The 21,599-nt window shown below is 44.4% G+C and overlaps 1 protein-coding gene across 1 annotated transcript; it reads left to right on the forward strand.

Annotated features, from left to right (window-relative positions):
• The first annotated feature begins 536 nt into the window (after window positions 1-536).
• On the forward strand, window positions 537-16,768 carry LOC107205060 (NADH-cytochrome b5 reductase 3). Its single transcript, XM_015629184.3, has 9 exons — window positions 537-655; window positions 4,029-4,160; window positions 6,321-6,393; window positions 9,141-9,247; window positions 10,045-10,174; window positions 11,051-11,134; window positions 11,259-11,344; window positions 13,650-13,749; window positions 14,786-16,768. Exons 1-9 carry the CDS (start codon window positions 635-637, stop codon window positions 14,956-14,958), a joined length of 906 nt encoding a protein of 301 aa, XP_015484670.1. The 5' UTR covers window positions 537-634; the 3' UTR covers window positions 14,959-16,768.
• Window positions 16,769-21,599: the final 4,831 nt, after the last annotated feature.

The following is a 21,599-nucleotide window of genomic DNA, read 5'->3' on the forward strand; positions in this document are numbered from 1 at the left end:
AGAAGCTTGGGGCGGGGGGGGGGGCTTCCAGTGCCTGAAGGGAACCCACAGGAAAGATGGAGAGAGACTCTTGACAAGGGCCTGGAGTGACAGGACAAGGGGGAATGGCTTCACACTGACAGAGTGGCTTTAGACTGCATATCAACAAATTGTTCCCTGTGAGGGCGGGGAGGCCCTGGCACAGGGTGCCCAGAACAGCTGTGGCTGCCCCTGGATCCCTGGCAGTGTCCAGAGCCAGGCTGGATGTGGCTCGGAGCAAGCTGGGATAGTGGCAGGTGTCCCTGCCCTTGGCAGGAGGGGTGGGACTGGATGATCTTTAAAATCCCTTCGAACCCAAAGCAGTCTGTGATTATTCAGGCAGTTCATAAAGCACAGAAGGGCGCTCGGGGCGCGCCCCGCTCACACAGCGCGGGGTACCCGGGGACACCCCCCGGAACGACGGCGCAGCCATGGCGGACCGTGACGTCACGCGACGGGGCGGGACTGGTGTCGTTTGGCGCGATGTGTGACGTCACGAGACGGGGCGGGGCGGGGCGCAGCGCTGCGCGTGACGTCACGGGGCGGAGCGGGACAGGCGCGGTTCATCGCGGTGTGTGACGTCCCGGGGCGGTGCCCGCCGTGTGTCGGGGCAGCGATGGGGGCACGGCTCAGCGTGGTGAGTGCCGGCGGGCGGCCGGGATCGGGGTCCCTTCCTGCCCAACCCCGGCTCCGCCCGTAGCGCTCCGGGGCGTGGCGGTGTCCCGGGGTGTCCCGGCGTGTTCCCGCGGCCTCCCGCCGCCCGGGCACCGCTCGGTCCCACTGCGAGGCTCCGGCGCCGTCCCGCGGCTGCGGCGCCCGAGGCGGTGTTGGTGCCTGTGCTGACTGCCTGGCCGGGGAGTTCTGCCCTCCCAGCTCCGCGGATACCTCTTGTTATTATTGTTGTTGTTATTTCTGGGGGTTCTGAACGCTTGTAGTGTTTTCCTCCGTCGGGATAATTTCAGACGATAGGAGCGTAGGTTTAGAGCGGCTCTGAGGAAGAAATTGCTCCCTGTGAGGGTGCTGAGGCCCTGGCACAGGTTGCCCAGAGAAGCTCTGGCTGCCCCATCCCTGGCAGTGTCCAATGCCAGGTTGGATGGGGCTTGGAGCAACCTGGGAAGGTGTCACTGCCCTCGGTGTTAGAACGTGATGATCTATAAGTTATTTACAGCACAAACCATTTCACGGTTCTATAATCATGCTTGCTGAGCAGTGGGTCTGCAGCGCTGTCATCTCTGCCACGCATCAGTACCCTCTTTTCTCAGCTGCCTGTTACGGCTCTTTGCTCCTGTGCTCAAACACTTCTTTCTGTGGGTTTGGAAGATGGGCAGAATGGAGCTGGATTCAACTGTGTTCGTTTGGGAGCAGCTGTTCATAAGGTGCATTGGACAGAGGAGATGAGACTAAAGCTGCAGAAGTGAAGCAATCCCGTTATCCTCTCATTGGTTTCTGAAACAGATGAGAAGAATGTTTAGCTGAGATTACTTCAAAAGCAGGGTTTTTGAAGCCGAGAGTACAAGGTTTCTCATGCCAAAGCAGGGTTTGGTTTGTGTTTGTAGGGCAGGGCAGTGCTGGGGTGTCAAGCTGGGAGCTTGTGTGTTGGACTGTGCTGTGCTCACCACACCCTGGCAGCGCAGTCTCCATGGCTTTTCTCTTTGTTATCACACAGAGGCCTCTTTCCATTAATAAAAATTCCTGCTCAGTTACTAATTCTGCCTTGTCTGTTTGCAAAGATTCGTGCAGCTGGAAATCATGAGTCACAAGGTCCCCATTTAGTGATTCCTAGGCCTTGTGGTCAGCCTGTTGCTCTCTGTTGCTGGAGGCCTGAAGTTGTGCAGTTACCTTCATTAATGTCTTCATCCGCCCTCTGTTGAGAGTATATAGGCCACTTTTAACCCAGAGAATGCTTTTCTTAGCAAGCATGACTTTTTGTAATCATTCAGCCTTCAATTCTTCCCCTTTTTTCTGCCCAGCTGGTGACAGATGTGAGGGACTAAAATATCTTTGTGAAGTATTGGGTGTGCTGTTTCTTTCCAGGCCAAATCCCATGAGACTTTTGCATTAATTGACCATGAATAACAAATCATTTTCCATAAGGTTTACGCTGTGTTAAAACTATTTGTCATTGCCTGACAACAGCAGCACTATTTTTTTGTTCAGTTTAGATAGCCACATTTGGAAATGAAACCGTTTTAACTTATTAATGTCTCATTTGAAACACCTGCTGCAGAGTCAGCTTGCTATTGCCACCAGACCTCACTTGCATGTTAACTTCTCATTAAGGAGTTTAATTGCTGCTCTGTCACCTTGGAACAACTTCCCTCCCTCTGCCCTTTTTTTTGACTCAATAACAAAAGTTCTTCCCAGAGCTGCAGTAATCTGGTTGACCTACGAGAGTTAAGGAATAAAACTTGAGCTTCTTCTGAAACAACCTGTATGGGGCTATTTCAGTATTCCCAAATAAAAGTGAAAAATACAGTGTGTATATAGCATGGTGTGTGTCCTCAGGCTGTACACAATGATGATACATTTTAAACCTGTACAGTAGCATTTTAAGAAAGAATTTATGCTGTCCCATGTTTTTATTATTAGTAATGTAGGAAGCTTTTATAGCCTCCTTGAGGGACTGTCACATGCTAAAATACTGTTCAGGTCCCTTTAAAATAAAACGAAAGTGGAAGCTAAGCAGGCAGAGCTTTGAGGTAATTTTTTTTTTTTTTTTGCTATAGTCATGCTTTTCTCCTCTCCTCTGTTGCAGCATTGAATAATAAAGTATTGAGTCAAAGAGGATTTTTATAAGTAGTTGTGCACTTTATTCTCCTGCCCCAGTGCAAAGAGGGTGGTGTGGTGTCAGAGCATAATCCGTTCCTGTCTTATAGGGCTTCAGATGTGGGGAAAACGATGGTAAAAGGACAAGAAGAGCTGTCCCTTGGCTGTGTTCTGCAGCTTAGCTGATTTCCCAGGGAAGAGGGGTGCTGCTCTGCAGGCACAGGTTTGTGTGGTGGTGGAAGCACCAGTGCCTGCACCCAGACTCTGGAGCTAGAGGGTGTGTGCATGCTGCCAGCACCCAGCAGCAGTGTGGCACGGCTGGCAAAGCCCTGCTCAGCTGCCAGAGAGAGCATGGGGTCAAGTGCGAGACCTCAAATGATGGGGTGTCTGCAGCGCGTGGGGTGGCTGTGAACTGGTCTGTGCAACAGTGGCCTCTGTGTCGAGATGGCAGCAGCTGGGGAGTCTGGAGAATGGGCACACTGCCAGGGCAAAGCCAGCTTGTGGGGGATCCACCTCCTACACGTGTGTGTGTGGAATTCCCACTCATGGACCTTCATGATCGGTGCAGAGGGGAACAGGATGAGCCCATTAGTGGTGTTTGTGTGTGGCTGGCTGTGTTGGTCAGTGTGCCCAGCCACATGCTTAGGTCAGATATCAGGGAAAGGTGGTTCCCCCAAAGGGTGGTTGGGCACTGGAACTCTCCAGGGAATCCTCACAGCCCCAAGCCTGACAGAGTGCAAGGAACATTTGGACAACATTCTCAGACATAGGGTGGGATTTTTGGGTGTCCTGTGCAGGGCCCGGGGCTGGACTGGATGCTCCTGATGGGCCCCTCCCATCTCAGGATATTCTGTGATTCTGTGTGTATTTGGACGCATGTGTGACACGTCTGTGTGCCTGGTGGGGATGGGGATTCAGCCTCTCTATCAGGGTACTTGGGGATGTGGAGCTGTGACAGCTTTACTTTGTGTCCAGTGGCCAGCGTGGCAACCCCGTGCTGGTGTGCAAGTGCCTCAACACAGGAGCGGTGCCAGGTCTTCATACGGCAAATCTGTGTATTTGGGATTTATTATTATTATTATTATTATTATTTTTTTTTTTTTTTTTAAGTAATGCTTCCTCTTCCTGCTCAAATAAATACGTTCTTTTTGGTGGTTAAATTGCCATGGCATGGTACCCTGTTCCTTGTCACCCAAATAACTCTCTCATTCTGTACATGTCTTTCTGTTTCTGTGCTGCTGCAGTTGCGTCAGGTTGTGACATACCCAATATGGCTGATCTACACCACCTTCATGAGGCTTTTCAGGAATCCCCAGCCTGCAATCACCCTGAAGGACCCAGAAGTGAAGTATGCACTGAGGCTGATTGATAAGGAGGTAGGTGCACGTGCAGTGCTGAGCATGACCTTTCCATGGGTGTTGTGAAATGCTTACAGCTTCTGAAGGCTTGGGTGATGTCTCAACAGGGTGGATACTTTTGTCTTGAGGAAAGGACTTCTTTATAAAAGCTCTTTGTGTGATATAACTGAGTTCTGCAGTTCTGCAAGCAGCTTGTTTCCAAACAGTTTAGAGTGGAGAATGCTGCTTAGAAATGATTGGTCACATGTGTCTTATGTTGTGGAGCACATCAGCAGAAATTCCCAAACTGTGCACCACTGGCTGGGCTAAGGGACACAAGTCCTGCTGTCAGGCAGAGCAGGCAGCTTTTTTGTGGTCAGTGGCATTGAACAGCAGCTGTCAGAACTATTTTGACACTGGTTCCTGTTACTGGATTGATGTACTGTAACATGTTACAGGAAGAAAGGTGTTCAAGTCATGCAGTCCTCACAGCACCTGAGCTGTCTCAGCTTCTCTTTCCCTCTGTTAAAAGTAAAACCTCCTGGTACAAAATTAAATTCATGCTCAAATGGGATACCGGAGGAAAGTCATGATGCTTTCAGGGGTGGGTCTTGCCATCAGAAATTGGTAACTAAGCTTGTGGGAAGTGCCACCAAAGCCACCAAAGTTGCCAAGTCAGGATTTCCCTTAGATAAACCCACCATCAAAAGCATGAGAGAGAAATCTTGGCTTTTCAGGTGTAATGACACATCTGAGGATATTTTTAGTGTTGAATTTTTAAAGCTGTGAGCCATTCAGAAATTTATCAGAAGACTTTGGACTGGAACAGAGCTTTGTTTGATGTTTAGAGGGTGTACTGATAGCTTGGCTTTCACTGATTCTGTCAAAGGAAACAAAAAAAAATACTATCATTTTGAATCCTGGGTTTGTGGGAACTGAGAGCTTCCCTGTGGCTTGGGCTGTGCTGCATCGCTGATTTTATTTCCCAGGTGCACTGCAACCACACTGTTACTATAGTCTCCCTACTTCTCACGAGGTCAGGAAAGGCTAAGGGAATTGGGATTGTTCAGGCTGGAGAAGAGAAGGCTTTGGGGTGACCTCATTGTGGCCTTCCAATACTTGTGTTTAGTCTCCTCAACTTTAATTGATGATTAAGTGGGACTTCAGAGCTTTCTTCTTTCTGCATGCAGCATTATTGGCAAAATCCAGTGATTATTTCAATACAGTGCTGAAATTTCCATACAGAAACAGCAGCAGTCAGAGTGAGAGCAGCAGTGTGAAGTCCACATTAGTTGTCTTTCTGAAGGAATTTTCAGTGGCAGTTACTGCTCCTGAGTACACATAAGTACAGAGAAGCCCTTTTGAGGCTGCCAATCAGTTCCCTTCTCCTTCAGAATTTGCCTTAAAATAAGGTACTGTGAAGAAAATTTCATCTGTATGACCGTAGTAAGGAAAGATGAGACAAACTGTGAGGAAGAAATTGATCTCCATTGGTTACTTTAAAAACAGTTAAGCAAACAAAATAAGGGTTACAAAACCCTTAAAAACAGAAAGTCACTGGATGAGGCATTAAGCTGTATGCTGTTTCTTGGTTTTTGTTTTTGTTGTGGTTTTTGTTCCCATGAATGTGATCTGATTTTTCAAACATGAAACTTATGTAAGAAATAATATTTAATTGCTTATTGCCAAAATTTTATTCAAGGTGTGACTTTCTTAATAAAGATTAGACTAATTATCCCAGCAGGACTGCATATATTGTCATAATTTTGTTCATATCTAAATACAGTGCTCTTTTCAATTTCATTTATGGATCAATAAATTAGTTAATACAGGGAAAATACTTTTAAGGACCTTACCGTAGCAAAAGGAACCAGGTTGCTACTTCCATTGAAATGATTAATTAATCTGATTTTGAGAGATGAAAATCAGAGTACTTTGGCCTTGAACTGCTGCATATTTAAACTTGAAATGAAAATTGAAGAACTAATTAATTTTTATCTTGTGGCCTTCTCACAGAAGGCAGTGTAAATGTCCATAATATTTGGAAAGTTAGCACTTAGTCTTAATCTGCACACAAGTATCATTAAGTGTCATTAATTCTTAATCTCGCAGGATGCCAGACATGTCTTGTTTTAGATGTAAATGACAATCATTAAATCCCAACAACAGAGCTGACTTCTTTTGATTTTCCTCTTTCAGGAAGTTAGTCATGACACAAGGAGATTTCGATTTGCTCTCCCTTCCATGGAGCACGTTCTGGGTCTCCCTCTAGGTATGTTCCTTGTGAAGGATCCAAGTGTTGCTTGCATTAATTATAGTATAAGAGATTTTGTTGGGTCGTTTTCCTTGTTTTGAATTTGGAATACTGCTCATGTGGCTGAAGCTGTTACTGAGAGCTCTTCAAGATTTTTCTTGCTGTGAGTAGTCTGGAGGCTCTGAAGTGCAGGGTATGTGAGTGAACATCCAGCTTGTTTCTGTGGAGAGAGTAGGAACAAACACAGGTCTTCACTTGTACTTTTCCAGTCTCAGCTTTCCAGCATGTGTTATTCCTGTGGGGCTGAATCCCTGCAGTCCCTTTCCATGCCCTGAGGCACTACTGTCATCCACTTTTCTAACTCATGCGGTTTACCAGATGATCTACTTACTTCTGAATTTCATGGAGCTTTTGAATCATCCAGGGGTAGCTGTTTCCAAAGGCCCTGCCACGTGGTGTGGTGCCTTCCATAACAGCTTAGTGCCATTGTTTCCTCCTGCTTGTATAAAGAGCATTTAATTGTGATTTGTGTTTAATAGGACTTCTGCTTTAACAAGCTGCTGCACTGATCCCTGGCTCCTGTGCTTTGTGGTTGTTGTAAACCCTTTTTCAGGTGTTAAGTTCCATCTTGTTTAGGGTGTTAAAAATCTCTTGTATCGAGATTTGAGAGAGAGATGGAACCACTTAAAGACTTTTCAAAGCAAGATTTATCATTCTTCTTTTACAGTCTCATGAAGGAGTGAGTGCGTCTTTTCCTTATTCACCAGATATTCCTAGTCAGTGGTCACAAGACCACAGGTTACAGGGTCCTTTAAAGGTTAATTAGCCAATAAACTAAACTAAAGCCACAAAAGAATGTTACTACTCTCACAGCAATTGGTAATTATTTTGTTTTATACTTCTTTGCTGCAGTGCAGACCTTTTTAGCCAATCATAATGACACACAAGACTACTTGTTATACCTTAAGTTTCTTATTATCTTTATAACTACTTCTATATCTTAACTTTAAAACCTTAAAACTTCCCACTACTTAGCTTAATGTCTTTTCTATCTAAACTTACATTCTTGCTTATGATTCTAAATCTGGAAGCCTTCTCCAAGGTCTTAAATCAAACCCTGTGTTCATGTCTATGTCTGAGCTTGCATTTAGAAGATCTTGAGAGCTTTCTGTGCTTGGAATTCCCACACTTTTGATCTTTTTAGTAGCCATGAAAGCAAAGCTCCTTTCCCTGGCTTACCCAAAATGGACATTGAGGAATGGTTTGCAGAGTTAGACTTGGGAAGCAGAGAGAGCTGAAAGCTGCAGGGGATGGAAAAGCAGCTGGGAGCAGCAGAGCTGCAGTTGGGTGGCAGGTGTTGTTTAGTCCAGCGCCAGCATTTGCCTTATATCACCAAAAACACTGAAAGCTTCATTCTGAGGGAGATGGTTGTATGTGGCACCATGCAGAGGCTGCCAACTTATGTCCTGTCAGGGTGGGGTAAAGCTCTAACAGGTGAGGGCCTAAGGCACATTTTCTCTCTGGGAGGGGCACCTTTTCTGCTTTTTGCCAGTTCTTGTGAGATGGGCCCCAGCAGCAGCCCCACTGTCCAGGCTGACAGTCTGCAGTGGTCACCAAGGGTCTGTGCGTCTGTGCCTGCAGCCACTTCTGCCCTAGAGGAGGACCAGGAGCTCCCTGCTGCAGCTCCCTCCTGGTCTGCCCTAGCAGGATGTCTATAGGCTTTGCTGGGAGGGTTACTGGAATATGACATCCATGTACAACTGCAGGTGAGTAATAGTTGCTCATTCCCCAAGTTACCAGGCAGCAGATCTTCCTTCACCTAGCCTTCCTTCACCTTCACTTCCTTCTGAAGTAGGGAGTTAACCATGCCTGAAGGGTCAGCTGCTTCTGGAGCTAATGTAATATGGTCATTATGATACTTTGCAAACCAGCTCCTGGTAAAATCCTCTGGTCCCAGCAGAGGAGCTGTGCCATCGTTGGAGATACTTTGTTCCATTGACCTAATGGTGATAAACAAAACGCAAAATCTCTCCTACCCCTCCTGGTTAATCTTCAGTTGGGTGTCTTCAGAATGCCGGGATTCTATAGGAAAACCTTCCATAGAAGTTAGTTCTTTTCTTGTTTTTTCAGAAAAAAAAATATGTAGACATTGAGAAGAGAAATGGTTGTAGAGAGCTCAGAGGATGGATGTGTGACAGTTGGAAACATGATTTCTGCATTCACGTGTTAAGCTGGAGGAATGGCAGGGTTAGAAAAGTCCTTTGTGTCTAGGCAGCCTTAGCAAAGGTAGCTGGAGAGCTCCTGGAAGACCTGAGGGATCTGTGGTCAAAGCAAGAACAATTACAAACTCAGTTTTAACTAAACTGGCAGTTTACAACTAATACATGAATAAAGATGTGTGAACAGCATTGGGCAGTTTTCTCCTCCTGTGTCCCTTTTATTTGTCTGTATGGGAGAGACAAATCCCATCTTTTGAAAGATCTCAGGTACTGTTCAGGCTTTGGTAAATGTAAATGTATGAAGTTATGGTTGACACACAGAATTAGCAGTGGAGTTGTCTGTCCTTCCAGGTAGATCTCTGCATGGCTAACAACTCTGGCAAGGTGTTGCAGTGTCAGGAAAATAAGAAAGGAAGAAGTGATGCCCCAAAATAAGGTAGTTAGAGCTTTGAGGCTGCATTTCTGTCCATACCAGCCCAGCACATCCACTGAAAGAAAAATCTTTTGAAAGCAAACTAGGTTTTGGGTTTTTTTTCCCTGCAACAGGGCAGCACATCTACCTGTCTGCACGGATTGATGGAGCTCTGGTTGTGAGACCTTACACTCCAGTTTCCAGTGATGATGACAAGGGCTTTGTGGATCTTGTTGTCAAGGTGAGAATGTCACGCTCCCTTCTCAGGCTGGACAGCTTCTGAGCCACCTTTGCAGTGCCCTTATGTTAAATTTGGTGTGCTGGCTTCTCTTCAGGAATGTGCCATTACCTACAGTCCACATGGCATTTTGCAGGCGCTTCTTTAGTGAGGGTGTCTCATGAGATGCTGCATCATTTTCCACCCTCTGTGTAGATGTTTGTATGCTTTTTAATCTTTCTGGAATAAGGAATTAACCTTGACTGAAGACTGGAAAGCTGCCTCTGAAGCTAATGGAATTTTTGGTGGTCATGATCACTGAGAGTGGTGATCATTATCATTACTGATCCAGGCAGTGGGAATGATTGATGTAATTGGTAAGAATGTGACTTTAACTCTTGTGATAATGTAGTTTCATTTTGCCTCTCGGTAGCTAGACTACCTATCATTTAAAGCTGTTAGGAATTTAAAATATTAATATCTGCACTGGATTTCCTCTTAGAATTTTGCTTAGAAGTTTGGAATCACAGTGGTTTGGGATTTTCCTTTATTTTTCTACCTTTTTAACTTGGGTGTAAATTGTGTTGATTATCTGTTATCTGAATATTTTCTGTGTTGCAGAACTGCAGTGGAGAAATCACTGGTCTTTGTCCAAAAATTGTGGCAGGAGTGGCATTTTGATCTTTTGTCAGTCAGACATTGCATTTCTTTATGGAGTAATTGTGTTCTTTGCATGAGGAGTACTTGTACCTAAAAATTTGAATGGCACATAGCCTTCTCTGAGCTGTGAGATTGAACTGATTCATTTTTGTTTTTAACAGGTCTACTTCAGAGGTGTCCATCCCAAGTTTCCTGATGGGGGAAAGATGTCTCAATACTTGGACAGCCTGAAAATAGGGGACACCATTGACTTCAGAGGACCAAGTGGCCTCCTTGTGTACAAAGGAAAAGGCAAGACCGGTTTGGAAGATAGAACAGATACATACAGATAGAACAGTATAGGAAAAAGGTCTTATTACTATAGAAGTGCTTTGTATTGGCACTGTTCTCAAGTAAGGGATGGGTTTTTTCCATGCTTACATAGACATAGTTCATACACTGACAAAAACACTGGGTGTTTGCACTGTCCACTGCTGATTTCCCAAGTAAGAATGAACTTTATGAGTAGGCATTACTTTTATGTCAATGTAAAATACCTCATGTTAGTATAATGCAGCCACAAATGAGTCACAAAAACCTTCTGGCAGTTTTGTGTGAAGCAGAGCTCCGACACGTGTTTTTTCAGAGCTTTGTATGTAGCATTCATGTTATCGTGGATGAAGAGAGCTGTGAATACAACACAACATTTTGGGGAGTTTCAGACTCTGTTGTGCTTGGCTGAAATGGGCTAATCAGCTCAAAAAGAGAAAAAAAAAAACAAACAAACTACTATTCTGAATATTTTATGTTTTCCCTTAAAATAATCTGCTCATGGGAAATAAACTCACAGAGGAGATCGATTCCTTAATGTCCAGCTGTTTCCAGAATCTTGGCTTGTGCGTGTCACTGGGGGTATAGGATGTGGGCAAACTGAAATGCAGGTGGAGTGTATGTAGGCTGTGGTCAGGGATAAGTCATAACCCATATCAGTGTCTGGTGTTACCACCTCATGTCTTAAAATTATCTTTCAGGATGGCTTTAGTTCAGGACATCTTCACCTTTTCTGTTCTCTGGGAGGGAGGGGTGACAGGGCTGAAACTAAGTTAATTTAGCAGGATGTGGTGGAAAAGGGATAACAGGAGGTGTTTCCTGCTTGCTTCAGTGTTTACCATCTCTTTCTCTCTTCAGGCAAGTTTGATATTCGGCCAGAAAAGAAAGCTGAACCAGTTACCAAGACAGTGAAATACGTGGGGATGATTGCAGGGGGGACTGGTAGGTACCTGTAAAGATTCATCTGTGCTTTCTGACAGCTGGTAGATGCATATGGCTCACATTTTCCCACTTGTCCCTTATTTACTCCCCATCCTCACATCACGGACCTGTCTCTCTCTTCCAGGGATAACACCAATGCTGCAGATTATTCGTGCAATTATAAAGGACAAAGATGACCCCACCACTTGCCAGCTGCTGTTTGCTAATCAGGTAATTCTCTCCTTTTTTTCTGTTTGTAGTGTTTTACTTACCTAGTAGGACTCAGCATATCTCAGCAAATAAAATTACAGAGATACAAACCCTGAGGGGAGAAGTGAACTAAAATGTTGGAAACCTCCCATATAAAAGCACTGTGACAAATTGAGGGTTTAGCATTACTACAGAAATGTTTGCTAATGTTTGCCTTCCTGTGACTCATTTCTCTGTTTCTAATCCAGTTTATGAATGTTAAAGCCCTGCATTCCTTTGTGAAAGTTGTTAATTGTTTGGGCAGACTTTCAGAGCTGTCTTTCTTAGTGGAAGCATGAAAGGGGTGGACATTTGTCTGTTTCAGCAATTTTAACTCCCCAGCTTTGCAGCAGTGTTTGTCTGTGGAATCTTTCTGTCTGAGGACATCTTGGTTGAGACTAAAACTAACTGTGGTCCTCCAGCAGGTCCCTCAGTTACAGAGCTATGATTCTTCTTGGCTGTATGCTTTCACTTCCATACCTTCTGTCAGTTTTTTACATGCTTCTCTTGCTCCTTGAGGTGTGGCATCCTGAATGCTGGCCAGAGGGAAGCTCTCTCATCCATGGAATCCTTGCAAGAGAGATTTCTTGGATAGACCAAATGTTGGTGTGCTGCTGGGCACCTGATGTTCTTCTGCTGTGAATCTTTCTGCTTTTTAAGTTCTCCCTCTAATGAACATTTGTGTCTGGATTATAAGTCATTATTTGTGGTGAGCTTCACTTCATGCTTGTGGTTTTTAGCTTCTTTAGGCTCTTCTCTATTTTTCTTCTCATATTCAGTGTGTGCTCATTTAATTTGTAGGCCATATCTAGGCCTGCAAGAAAGATGGAGAGAGGCTCTTGACAAGGGCCTGGAGTGACAGTTCAAGGGGTAATGGCTTCACACTGACAGAAAGCAGGTTTAGATTGGATATGAGGAAGGAATTGTTCCCTGTGACAGGGGTAAGGCCCTGGCATGGGTTGCCCAGAGAAGCTGTGGCTGCCCCATCCCTGGCAGAGTCCAAGGCCATACTGGATGGGGCTTGGAGCAACCTGAGGGATAGAACTGTAAAGGCTTTAAGGTTCCTTCCAACCCAGGCAGTTCTGTGATTACCTGAGTTATAACCTGAGGTTTTTCTGCCCAGGAGCTATGATCCATGTACTGAGGTTCCCTGTTCTGAGGAGCCCTGCCAGTGCTCTGTGCTGCTGACTGGAGCCCTTGGATTTGGCATTAAGTGCAGTGATATCAGTGCAGGAGGGCCAGGATTTGCTAGGAATGATTCAGAATGGCCAACACAGGGCTGTACCTGCTTTAGTAGCATGGGAAACCCACTGCAGCTAGGAAGGAGGGCCTGGGGAAGATTTCCCTGTCTGCTAGCCACAGCCTATGGAAACATCAGCCCCTGGCTTTAAAGAGTCCTTGTACGCAGTAACTCCGCAAATAGAAAGCAGTTTTCAAAAATATTTTAAAGTATTTACAGCAGTGTACATGGGCTTCTACTGTGCTTCTGGCTGGCACACTTTGAGTTGACCCAAGCCAGCAGGAGTTTTTCTTGAGCACCCACAGCTGCAGATCCAGGAACAGCACTTTCTCTGGAGTAGCTGCTGCACATTCCTCCTTTTCCCGACAGTTACAGACTTGGTGGCAACCTCCGTGCCAAATTACTATGGCTGCAGGTGATGGCAGCACTTATAGTCCCTACCCTTTTCCTGCCTGCCTAGGCTGCAGCTGCTCTTGGGGAAATAAGGCTTTCCTTTGGCCTTCAGTCATGCTACATCAGGGAGGAGCTGAACTTGATACCCTAAGTAATGTTTATTGTTCTAACTAGAACTTGATACCCTTTTGGTTGTTTGTTCCCCATGCTTTTTAAAAACCAAACAGTCTCCATATGGCAGTGCTCATGATACTCAAATTGGCAAAGGTGAAAAACGTGGTATTTCCCTGTCTGGATGGCACAGTATGAAGGGGTGGGGAGATATTTCTGTGCAGTCTGTGCATGGTTAGTTTTTTGATGTAATAGTGCTAAAAAAGGCTTTATTCTTCTGATTCCCTGATTAAGTGATGGTTCTGCTTTGTTTTATTTGTGGAGGGAATGCATTGCATGGTCAGGATTTGGGAAAGTTATGAGCCTTTTATTAGCTCTGCCACAGGCGAGGCATGGAAATAACTTGGGTTTGGTCTATTCAGTCTTTAAAACAGTTGAATCATCTCTTCCATCTCTCAGGGCTATGCAGTAGCTGCTGCTCTGTGGCCATCTGAGGGCTGCACTCACATGAAGGGTGTGATCACTGTTTTTCTTGTCCTGCAGACTGAGAAGGATATCCTGTTACGTTCCGAGCTCGATGAGATCCAGGCTCAGAATCCCAGTCGCTTCAAGTGTTGGTACACGCTGGACACGGCGCCTGAAAGTAAGACCTGAAGGGCCACTTCATGTGAAACTCCTGAGTATTATTGTGCTTTCCAGGGGACATGCTGTGTCATGTGTGTATTTCTGAGCTTCATGATTCATTTCTTGCTTAGTGAATGTCTGCATGCATCCAGTAGCATCATTGTCCACACAGGGATGCACACAGGGTCAGGTGTAAACAGAGAAGTGTTTCCAAAGCTCACCTCAGGCCAGTGGCAGTGCAGTGTTCTTCCCATGGCTACACCTGAATATTTGCCGTTGCCTCCTGTGGAGGGTGACCTTTTTTTCTCCTTCCCCACAGACATAAATATAACATGTTATTCTTGTGTTTGGAGTCTCCCTGAGGCAGCTGCAGTACCAGAGGCACTGTGTAGCTCACAGGCACAGATCCCTGCCTGAACTTGCTGAACAAGCTTGAGGAAGAGAAGGCTAAATAGTGTCATTCCTCATGGTTTACCTTCCTTACCATTCCTTATCATGCCCACCCACATCAGGATAGATTCACGCTTGTATTCACTGGGAGTTTGGGGCAGAGTAGGAAAAGCCATATGTCTCTTCTTCCTTGTGACTAAGAATACACCTCTGGTATGCTGAGGGAAGGGACTTGCCCTCCCACACAGTCTGTTGATGTGTCATCCACTGTAATTAGTGTTCTCCTGGAATTTCTGATTGCCATTCTTTCTTTGGGGAAATTGTGAACTGAGCTTATTTTTGGGATAAAAGTTCCTCCCCGGACCTCCTCAAGACTGTCCTGCAGACTTTCACTGTCATATATGAAATCTGACCAAAAGTGAGAAAAAAAATGTGTCCATCTTATAGTGCCTAAAAGTTTGGGTTAGCAGCAGCAAAAGTTTGTTCTGCATCCAGAGCTGGAGATGTGATGGTTAAACCTGAATCCCAGTAAAACCTACTGTCACTGTGTTCCAGCTGGGAACAACTTCATCAGCAGGATTTCTCCTTTCTAAAGTGATTTGTATCTCTCTTTTCCTCCTTTTAACATCGCTCCCCTTCCCCTGCTTTCATTTTTTTTTTAACAGATTGGGATTACAGCCAAGGATTTGTGAACCAAGAGATGATCAGAGACCACCTGCCCCCACCTCAGAACGATGTTCTGATCCTCATGTGTGGACCTCCTCCAATGATCCAGTATGCTTGCATTCCCAACCTGGACAAACTGGGCTATGCCAAGGACATGAGGTTCTCCTTCTAAACACGACTGTTATTCAGGGATCTTGTGTAGGAGGGAAGGAAAAAAACATTTAATGGGGAACAGGACAAAGTTACAGAGGGGGCTGATGCACAGCGATGGGAAAATACATTTACATTAAAAATGCTTCATATTTTCAGGCTCTCTGGCAAGTAAGACACATAACTGTGCTAAACCTGTGTGTGGAGAGGTGGTAATGCCTCGTGCTCTGTGTTGTGTGCTCATGTCCAGGGAGGACAGTGCAGCTGCTCAGGGCAGCACACACTCATTTATGCTTTTTCTTAGTGCTGTAATCAAGTGGCAGTAATATCCTACTTCCTAACACTGTGCATACCCAGGATTTTATTCAGTATGAACTATGAAAACAATGAAAAGTGTTGGATTATTCACCTTGTTTATGCCAAATTGTAATCCTTACAGAGCTCTGAGGGCCAGGAGTGTTTGCCTTGTACCCATAACCTTTGCAACATCAGTTTAAAGATGCATGTTGAGTTGAAGGATGCCAATTAACCATTTATGACTGAAGGTGTTGCAGCTGCCTCGTTAATCAAAATAGAGAGGTAGGCAGTGATTAAAAAATGGGTTTCCTTTGTCTTTTGGAATAACCTCTCTTAAGTGCAAACACTTTTCCATCTGGTCGCAGTTCTCATCCCTGGGCAATGAAAGAAATTTCAGAAGGTGGCTTTGGGTACTGTTCCACAAGTACCTTGAATTTTTTGCTTGATAATGTATGGGATACTTAAAAAAAACTTCTTAAGTTTGTATTTAGTCCTAAGTACTGTGTGATGGGAGTACAAAAGCAGTTCTTCTGCATGCCCTGTGCAGTGAAAAAAAATGCTGGGTGATAACTGGATGAGATTTTCTTGTTAATTGTTTCCCAGAGATGGATTTGGACTGATGGAGGCCCAGGTTTCATTGCCAGGGGGGTTTTGGCAGACAGCCCTGCTCTGGGTGCAGTGGCACCCGATCACCTCCGTGTCTTGATCAGGCAAATTTCCCCAGGGTTTGCTTGGTAAGGATGCATGGGAACAGCCTTAAATCACAGAACTGACAGCAAATTCAAGTGTCTCACTGAGTCTAAAACTGTTTCCTAGAAGCTGTTTACTACAGCTTTAATTTTTATTTTTTTCTTAATATACTTTTTTTACAGCAGCCTTTTACCTAGTCTTTAGGACACAGCAGGCATCTTCTGCCTGCAACCTTCTGCTTCTGACCAGCAGAGATGCTGCTGAGGTTGGAGGTGTCCTGCAAGGAATCTAGGAAACTAAAATCTTTGTTCTGGTGATGACATCAGAGTGACTGAAAGGACATTTAGTCATGTATGAAGTACTTGGGTGCTGAGATAGCTACAGGTGTCAATGTACAATAGCAATTTTTAAAGATTGGGTAGGAACTTGAGGTTATAGCTCACTGTGTTTTCTTTTGTGCCCATACAACAAATGGGTACTGTGTATTTAAAAGGTTCATTTTTCAGCGAGAATTAAAACTCAAAGATGCTGCAGTTAATTTAAGGAACCTCAACTAGATAATATTGTTATTAATTTTATTAATTTGATATTTGCCTCAAGTCTTGAATTTTTGATGTGTGCTTCTGAAACTTGTTCTTTAATACAGTGCTCCAAAGTTGAAATACTACTCAATTTTTCAAGTTTTAGTCTCTTTTTTGGAAAGCAAAAAGCAGAAATATGAGAGAAGTGGTCTTGCTGCTGGTCTGTATCACTGTGGAATATGCATAGATTTTTTTTTTCATTATTGTGTTTGCCAAGGTCATTCCCATCCTTTTTTATCCTGAATAAAGTTTTGGAAAGCTGAGTTTCATGACAACTGGTTCTTATTTTGATTATTCTTAACTGGGAGTTTCCCTTGAAACCAAAATCAGTGGGTAAACATAACATGGCTTTGAAGGGCCATAAGATCCAAGATATTCGATCCCCAATGCCTTCAGGATTTGTTCATTGAAGCTTTTCAGGGTTAATTTAGCAAACTTAAGGTTTTGGTGATTTCGTGATCAAAACAATAAACCTGTGAAACTTATCTGCAGCTGGCTAAAAGTGGTCTCTGCTGATGACTAATTAAAACAGCTCATTAAAAAGGAGGAAGATAATAAAGTAAATCCTGTCTTTCTGACACTAAAAATGCAGTACCAGGGTTCTGTTATCCCAAGGGTTTGGGGGATACTTGGCAATTATGGTGGCCCAGGTTGGACTAAGCTTTTAACACTCCCTGGATTCACAGGATCACGCATTCCAGCGTGCACTGCACAGGTGTTCTCAGGGAAATCCTTTGGATTTGGGAGATTCCCAAATCCATGTGAGTTCAAAGCAAAAACCCCTGTGAGTTGAAGGCAACAGGGTTTTTCTTGGGCATTTTGAGGTAATTGGTGTGTCACAAATGCGAGGTTTGAATTAATGCAGATTTTCCAGGATTGTGTGTTCACAATTGCTGGTTTAAGGATGGCAAGGTCTGGATTTGGATTTCTGGGCACTGAGTGCTCCTTGTGTCAGCTTTAGGTCTGGATTGGTGGGAATTGTTGGAAGAAAGAGAAGGGAATTGAAATGCACAGATCTGTTCCTGGAGAAATGATCAGGATGGGAGAAACAAGGGTGTAGAACTGCTGGGAGCTCCTGGAGCTTGGATGGAAAGGATCCAAGAATTGGAAGCAAAAGCTGTGGGACAAAGTCTGAAAGGGGGCGGGGGAAAAAGGGAAAGAATCCCTGCTCCAGGAATCCAGCAGGGGCCAGGAGAGGATCATTTTGCATCCACCAGCTCTTGGTGAAATCCTGATAATGAAGGTCAAAGGAAATTATTTGTTTGCTGTTAGGTTTGGAATGAAAGGTGTGATTCCAGAGGGGAATATTCACCTGTTAAAATTCTGTTGGGTAAAGGAAAAGAGGGAGGAAGAAGCTGGGGAATGGACAGGTGGATTTTTGGTGGATACAGGGATAGACCTGGGAAAGGGCTCTTAGGTAAAATACCTATCATGGGTACCACCAGGAAAAGCCTCAGCTGCTCGTCTTTCCAAGCCCTGACATTCCAGAGGGGTAACCAGTGGTTAGCATATCCATTTCTATATTCATTGGATTCCCAGTGCCTTGTTGGGAAGAGATAATATTAGGAAATGAACAAATGCAGGGATGTAATTCCTGATAGTAAAGCCCTGAGGGCCCAGGTTTTGATATTCTTCTAGCAACCAAACCCAACAGAGGGAATCCTGGAGGAGGTGGAAAACACTGTCACTCTGTTGGTGGAATTCCTGGGAAATGGAAGGCAGCAGAAATGGCAAGAACAGAACTGGAACCAGACTCCAGCCAGGTAAGGCAGACACCAAATCCTTTGGAATTAGAACTGGACAGGGGTAAGAAGAATTAATTGCTAAATTTGTACCCTGTGGGGTACTTAATGAGAAGATCTAGACTGAGGACTGTTCCCAGATGGGAGCAATGAGCCTTGGAGTTGACTGAAGGGAAGAAAGTGGGATCCATTCAGCATGAGGATCAGCTGTCAAACATGGAGATGTTATCAGAAAATTATTCAGGACTGTTTAGTTCCCAAGCCAAGTCAATCTCCTCCCTTGTGAAGCTCAGAAATCTGGGAAGACCCCTACTACAGCTGGCTAAAAGTGTTCCCTGCTGATGACTAATTAAAACAACTCATTAAAAAGGAGGTAGGATTGATTCAATACTCACAAACACATCTTGCTGAGATCAGAGTTCTCTGCCCACCGAGGACCCAGCAACCAGCAGGGACATTTCTCCAGTCTCCAGCAGAGACCTCCTCCCTCCACATCCAGGGACCTGCAGCCCCTCAGGGAACACCACCTTAGTCTTGAGCTGGGAACAGGAGAAGGACAAGGAATATTTTTAAGTCATTCCAGCCTCAGCGGTGTCCAGACCTGGGAGAAAGCACTTCCCACACCACTCTTGGAATTTTCTTCCCTGCCCCTTCCAGCTTTGGAAGATTTCTGTGGGAGCCTGACTTATCTGTGCAGTTCAGAAGCTGCACATCCCAAAAGCATTCCCATGGGAACATGAAGCTTTACTCATGCATTTTATTTCTTTATCTGATGTATTCCCCCCAGTTATCCACAATGTAGAAAGAAAAATCTCCCCTACTTTTCCACCACTAATTCCCTCATTTTTACTTCAAAGTATTTATTTAATGGAGCTTTTCTCAAGATTTTCTCCCACAACTTTCCCTACACACCCACTACTCATCACCTCATCTTTCCCTGGAAGTGTTCATTCTCTACCCCAGAGATTATGTCACGTTTTGCCTCCAAAATTTTCCCTACTTATACCCTACAGAGTTCCTCATTTTCTCCCCAGAAATATTTATTCTGTCCCCTACAGCTATATGCACAGCTCCATTCCCCTAGGTCTTGCCTCTGGTCACCAGAGAGCTTCCCCTCCTCTTCCCTTGTGCTTTATATACATTTGATTTTCCAGGTCTTTAAGAATTTCAAGGTTTTGGGTTTTTTTCATCTGTAAATGCAGTTCCAGTATCAGATACTATTTTCATTATCATTGAAGGGTTGATAAATCCCTTATCAAACAAAAAGGCAGGTGAGCTTACTGTTGTTTCAGCAAGCTTCAGTCAGCTTCTAAAGATTTGCTCTGAACAGCTCTGGGCTGCCCTCACTTCATTCTCCATGGAATTTGTGTTCCAGCCCTTCTGGTGTTCAGGATGCCCTTTCTGCTGGGGGCAGCAATGGACACAGGCTGACCCCTAAGAAAATTGTTGCAGGAAGAGCTGCTTCTCCTCTTTTGGTCTCCTGCTAGTTTCATTTGCAGATTTCTGTTTGATTTGTGGATTGCTGCTTCTGGAGCTGCCAGAGCAAGCAGAGTTGTTTCTTGTTTTGTCTCTCTCTGTTACTCGTGACCACTTAGATCTTTGTGACAGCACTCCTTTATGAACCCCCAGCTTTAGAACTTTTTAAATCACAACAGTTTTCAGGGCTGCCTTGCTTGTGGTTTATTACAGTATTTTACTGCCTGCTCCTAGGTCTTTAAAAAAAACCAAAACAATGTATTTAGTCTCTTGTGGTTATTTTTATATATTTTGTATCCAAGTTCTGCAAGAAATGTTTGTATCCATTCTGTAAGAATGTAAGTTTCCAACAGAAAGACACGTGTTGTGTATCTCAGAAATCAAAGGTCATTATTGTAGGATTCTTACAGTTGCTTTGGTAAAGAGCCATGTGAAACACTCCCATGTTGTGGGAGCTTGCAGATAAAAGATCAAATGGAATTAAATTCCAGATGCAGCTGCAAGAAACATACATTTTTCACCGAAAAAAAGTGGAGGTGGGGGGTGGGTAGCAGATTGTCAGGACAACTACTTATATAAATCATTAAAATACAATTCTATCCCGTGCTGCAAGCAAGGTGCTTGAAAGAGTGTCTGCCATGCTGCTCCCTCAGCTCCTTTGGGATAAAGCAAAAGGGGATGGACTGTTTTTACTCTTCTCTCTCTCTCCATCTTTGCTGCCTTTAACCCAAATACTTATTCATTCTGGTAAACTTGCTCATCATGGGCACCCTTCTGGTGTTCCAGATTTGGTGATAAGGGTTGGTAACTTTTAAAATGATGAAGAGGATTCCTGATAGCAGCTGGAGGGGAAGATATTTCCAAGGGGATGATTATCCCACTTAGTCTATTACACAATTGCTGTGGCTGTCCCATCCCTGGCAGTGTCTAAGGCCAGTCTGGGTGGGGCTCTGAGCACCCTGGGCTAGTGGAAGGTGTCCCTGCCCATGGCAGGGGCTTGGAACTGGATGGGCTTTAAGGTCCTGTCCAACTCAAGCCATTCTGTGGTTCTCACAGGGAGTAACTCTTTAAAAATTTATAGTTCAGATATTTCAGTCTCCCAGCAGGATGCTTTTCATAGGACAGAACTAACCTGTTCCAGTAGTCCTAAACCAGTTCATTAGATGTGGGAAATGGAAAAATAGAGACTTCCACAGATGCTGAAGGGTTCAATCTGCAGCCTTGGAAGGAGCTTGGGTTAGTGTAATGATGAAGGTACACAGACACTGCGTAGAAAAATTATAAACTTATGTCTCTATAGTTATAAGTAAGAATATGCCTAGAGTAGGTAAGAAATTATATTAAGTAAAATAGTGTGAAGTTTCAGCTGTAATAATCTGACTTATAGAGTAGGTTAGAGATCTAGAAACTGCAGTAGAGGTGTGTGTATGAGTATGTGACCTGTCAGCTTAGTGGCTAAGAGACAGACGCAGTGCAGCAGAATTAGGCAAAGGCGATAGGTTAATAAGGGAAAACAAGTCTCATGTCAACTGCCTATTGGACCAAAAGGTTACATATTGCTGTGTGGAGAAAAAACCTGTGACTACCTTGAGCTATGGCTGACTTGTTGCTCCTCTAAATCTGACACCTTCAAACTGACATCTTATCTGGCTACTTGAGCAATAAATCATCTCAAAGCAAGGTGGTCCCTCCCATTCCTCGGTCTTCATCTCAACAATGGGATGTCTCTGCATGTGGCACTTCTGCTCATGGTGGACTTGGCAGAGTTAGGTTTACAGTTAGATTCAATGATCTTGAAGGTCTTTTCTAACCTAAACGATTCTATAATTCTAAGAAGAGGTTACAGGTGTGACTGTGGGATGGCCAGCTTGTCTTTT

This window comes from Parus major, chromosome 1A (assembly GCF_001522545.3).
Source record: "Parus major isolate Abel chromosome 1A, Parus_major1.1, whole genome shotgun sequence".
Taxonomy (NCBI): domain Eukaryota; kingdom Metazoa; phylum Chordata; class Aves; order Passeriformes; family Paridae; genus Parus; species Parus major.